This window comes from Poromitra crassiceps, assembly GCF_964638095.1.
Source record: "Poromitra crassiceps genome assembly, chromosome: 6".
Lineage (NCBI taxonomy): Eukaryota > Metazoa > Chordata > Actinopteri > Beryciformes > Melamphaidae > Poromitra > Poromitra crassiceps.
The window spans coordinates 46,743,924-46,748,923 of NC_139627.1; the positions used below are offsets into that span (position 1 = coordinate 46,743,924).

The 5,000-nt window shown below is 41.3% G+C and overlaps 1 protein-coding gene across 2 annotated transcripts in view; it reads right to left on the reverse strand.

The window, feature by feature from the left end:
* The window catches only part of pde9aa (phosphodiesterase 9aa), a 55,533-nt gene that overhangs the window by 34,523 nt on the left and 16,010 nt on the right, over window positions 1-5,000 (reverse strand). For both annotated transcript variants that reach the window (XM_083638769.1, XM_083638768.1), the window contains exon 3: window positions 2,207-2,284. In XM_083638769.1, the coding sequence (XP_083494895.1) occupies window positions 2,207-2,284 (78 nt within the window). The remainder of the gene's footprint in view (window positions 1-2,206; window positions 2,285-5,000) is intronic.

Sequence of the window (5,000 nt, forward strand, 5' to 3'; positions counted from 1 at the left end):
GCCCAGCGATTCTTCTCCCAGGCGAATATACGCTCAATCGCTCGTTTGCATTGACTTTATATGTAAACTCGATGCCAGCGAAAAACTTTAATAGGTCGGTGTGAACGCAGCTTAACAGAGTATAAGCGAAGTTACTTCCTCGTTCGCCATGTGGCGCATGCGCTGTGTGCAGTCATCAGTACAGCGCACTTCGCTGATTGAAAATAAGGCCATGTACATTCTAGTTTTGATATCGGCAATATGGCAAATACCCTAAAAACTCTCAAAATGTTGGTGTATCCGTTTAACACTTGCTTACACACATACACACAAAGTACCCAATCAGTGTGTGTGTGTGTGTGTGTGTGTGTGTGTGTGTGTGTGTGTGTGTGTGTGTGTGTGTGTGTGTGTGTGTGTGTGTGTGTATGTGTGTGTGTGTGTGTGTGTGTGTGTGCACACGCGCGTGCATGTGTGTGTGTGCATCCATAACCTTCGGTGTGTGTTTATTTTTTTCCCTCATGGGACCGGGGCAATTGTCATTACTGCTGTAAGTGATAAAGCAGGGCCATTTCCGCTGCGTTGCAAGAAAAAAAAAAAAAAAAAAAAACATGTCGCCTCCTGACAGAACGGCCTCGATTAAACAGCTAAAAACAGTTAGAAATAGTTTCATACAGTCACGATCTAAACACTGTCTTAAAGATGCACTGAGTAAGAGTTTAAAAATAGTTTCATACTGTGATGTCACCATCTAAACACTGTCTTAAAGATGCACTGAGTAAGAGTTTAAAAATAGTTTCATACTGTGATGTCACAATCTAAACACTGTCTTAAAGATGCACTGAGAAAGAGTTTTATGCTATGTCACAATCTAAACACTGTCATTTAAAGATGTAACAGTTTTATGCCTAAATGTTTTATTCAACCAAGATCACAAATTGGGGCTGCAATGGAGAAGAGCACTGATTGGCCTGTTATTTGTAAAATTATCTCTATAAGGCAGAAATAATCTGATTGGTTGAGTTAAACCTCAGTGGGCGGAGCCAAAGAGCCACACTTGTGAGCTAACTTGCAAACTCCAATGGCAAAGAAGGAACTCGAGTCAAAATAGAAATGGCAATCATTCATGCCCAGGACATTCTCAGATATTTTATTTTTCTCTCTGACTTTTTCTATTCAGTTTTCATTTGTATTTGTTCACTTCTGATCTGGAACACATGCACATGTGGCATAAAATCTGATCCTGAGGCATGAGACCTACATGCATCTTGTATTTGAATGTTCAAATTGGAATTGGTCATTGTTGCCATGCCTTTAAAGTCGAGCTGAACCCAAAAATGACTTTTCTTTTCTTTTAGTTCAAATACCTGGGTATGCAGTGCACCTATTTAATAATGTATGCAAAAAAAATTCAAAAATCTAATTTCTTTAGTTTTTCCACACTTTTTCACATCAAAAGTTCATTTTTCAAGATTTCATTGATAACAGTAATGTACAGTTTGCTGACGTCACCTAGTACTATCAAATTTCTACCCCGCGCATTCCAGGAATATCGTATTTACAGAAATAGAGTAAAAGGCACGCGCTTGAGAGTGTGGTTGTCAGGGGTCTGCCCTCGGAGATTCCAGGCGGGCGGGCAGCACCCATGCATCGGATTGTCCACTCGCTCCGCACGAAGCAGCTGGCTGCCTGGTACTCCGCGGATCGCACTCGCGTAGCACGACAACACGCTGAATCCCACTCGATTTGGGGGTGGAACACGCTATGATTGACCAATGCCAATCGACAGAATTGTCAAATCAAATCATCGACATGATACTATGACCCGCCTCTCAACTTGTCATCTCAGACAAATTATGTTTTCAGTCTGAAACGGACTGCAACGCACGTGACGAACGGGTTCAGTTCGACTTTAAGTCAATCATATGTCATTCACGTGGGGAAATTGGACTAACTTTGTTACTTTACTTTTTTTCCAACATCGCTGTCAGTTTAAATTGGTGTCATCGAGGCTACACAGATTAAATATGAACAGTCTTCCAATAATCTGAGCAGCATGGGCGCTGCGGTAAGTGTCCTCACAGCATGAAGGAGGAAGGAGGGTGGAATCAATCTTCAAGTCAGTCAGTCTGTCAACCAATCAATCAATCAAACAAACAATCAATCAATCAATCAATCAACTAATCAATCAAGCAATCACTCAAGCAATCAGTCAGATGATCTCCAATACCTCTCTGTGTTGGGGGGCATGGTGGGGTCGATGGACACCATGGCTCCAGAAGAGTCCAGCAGAGACAGACTGGTGTTCCTGCACCAACACACACACACACACACACACACACACACACACACACACACACACACACACACACACAGGTCAGGTTTTGGAAGAAAACTGTGATGCATAAAATCAGCATACACAACCGTTAAGGGGACACTTAGCCACCATTAGCCACCAGTGTTTGGGTTGTTGTTACTTAAAAGAAATGCATATTACTTTTCAAAAAAAAAAAAGAATTACTTTACTTATTACTACTCCCTGTGAAAAGTAATTACCGGTAGTTATACTCCTCATTGCATTACTTTACTCATTGCATTACACCCTAAAACGATTGTGCAAGGGTACTTGCATTTAACGAGTCAATAAATATCGTCGCCTAAACCCACATTACCAGCAGGAGTAAAGAAGTAAAATCTTTCTTTTAAGGCAGTGGTTCTCAATGTGGGGTCCAGGGACCACCAGGGGTATTTGAGGGGGTTCCAGGGGGTCCCCAGCAAACTGATGAATTGTTTAACTTCGGCATTATTTAATTTACAAAGTTATAATCCACAAGGTTTCAGTTTTGTTCTCTTGGGTGACACCTATGGCGATGAGTGGTAATTGCAGGTGAGATCCAAACACTGTTGCTATGTGACATTAGTCAGTTTGTTTGGCCATAGTAACCACCCGTAATGCTAGCAGAGAGAGACCGGAAAAAAAAGTAGCTTGTTATCCTAGTTCACACAAAAGTTGAGTGATGTTGCGTTCGTTTATAACTGGCACGTGACCTTCTTTATTGAAGGAAATTATTTTTGAGGTGTGACTACATCAGAAAATATTAGCTTCAGAGTCAGTCATGTGCTTGAAATGCTTCATTTCACAAAAGGCTAATTATCTCAGCTTCTAATTTGAAACGTCTCTTTTTGCTGAAATCAACCTATCTTCTCCGGCTCATAACTAAAGAACGGAAAATTATATCAATAAACTTTTTTTTGCTGATGATAGAAGAGAGTCTCATCGTTCTTTGGGCGTGTTCGGTGTTTACATAGTAATATCACACAATATTCTGTGGGCCTCGAGAAATCACTGAAAACGCTCTGAAACTCTGGCACTGGGAGCATCCGTTTTCCAAAAGTGGCTGGCACTCAATGAGTTAACTGGGAGTTCCTACTCGCAAACTTGGGTATGATTTCTCAACCCCCAGTTGCTCCCAGCGCGTCATTTGACGTCATTTCAACATGGCGCCCACGATTGTAAGAATTTAAAACACATTTTTTGACACATTTTTCTTTTCTCTTCAACAATAGTAAGGTTTCAGACCAATCATACCAATACCCATACCAATACCCATACCTTACAACTAAACGTTAATGTTGTTATTAGCTGTTAGCTTAGACAGCTAATGGCTATTAGCATCCATGGTTTTGCGACTTGAAGCCTGAAGCTCGAACGCACGTAGGTCGGAGATGACGCGTTTGCCACTTGCCAGCTCCATAAACGAATGCAGCATGAGTCTATTGTTAGCTCCGCCCACCTTGTATCACCACAGACACCAACTTCATAAATGCTGCAATACTGAAAAATGCAAAGGCTTCCATCAAGGGGCCATAGGCTCAATCACCATTGTGTTAAGACAGACATTTATTTAGATGAGAATCTAAATAGAAGAATGACTGTTTTGATCATAGTTACCCTCTATCTACAGATTGTCATGGAACTGAACAAAATCATATCTAAAGTTGAAAGAAAATGCCCGTGTCACTACTGTGTAATAAAGTACACAGATATCAAAAAGGTTGAAAATCACCATTTTAAATTCTGACTTTCTGACAATTTTTTTTACCAATTTGTTGTAAGTAATGCCTTCCATTACACTGTACAGGAAAAGGTAATGTTCCGATAAAGTTCCACTTCCAATAGCGCAATAAGAAAATCACTGTTATGTGTCTGGATGGAGGGGAAAACACTTCCGGGTCATGATGGAACAGAGGGGCTTCTTGAAAGACTAGACTAGAGTAATAATCATATCATCATCATCATCATCATCATCATCATCATCAGTCATCATCATCATCAGTATATAAATGGGAGCTAGGGCTCTGTCTGTTTGTTTCTCTGTTTCTCTGTCCCACTGTGATGTCATAAATCCCACTGTGACATCATCAGTGATGTCATAAATCCCAGTGATGTCATAAATCCTACTGTGACATAATCAGTGATGTCATATATCCCACTGGTGAAATCCCACTGTGACATCATCAGTGATGTCATAAATCCCACTGATGACATCATCAGTGATGTCATAAATCTGACATCCTGTGATGCATCATTGGCCACACAGCAGCCGAGCTGCGGGCAAGGCCGCGCAGGCTCGGTGAGCTGCAGGACGGGCGAGGCCGCATAGCAGGCGAGCCTAGGAATCGAGCGCGGGTAGCGCTATTTATAAGTGAGAATATTATCTGGCTCTAAATTTCAGTCGGCTTTTTACCTTTGTAGATCACCGGATTACGTCACTGGATGTCGTCTTTGACTGATGTTATAAAACCATTACATAACATTTCTGTCAACACACACTATCTAAGCTATAAAAAGCCCAGATTGACTGACGGTGAGGTGCACTTCCTTTCCATACATTCCATACATTTTTGGAGAAAGACGGAAATTTTCCTAACCTTCTGAAACCTGGGAAAAGCTGACTCAGCACGCGTGTTCTTTTTCAGCAATGTCCTGCCTCACATTTACACCAGTTACACACACTGTCCAG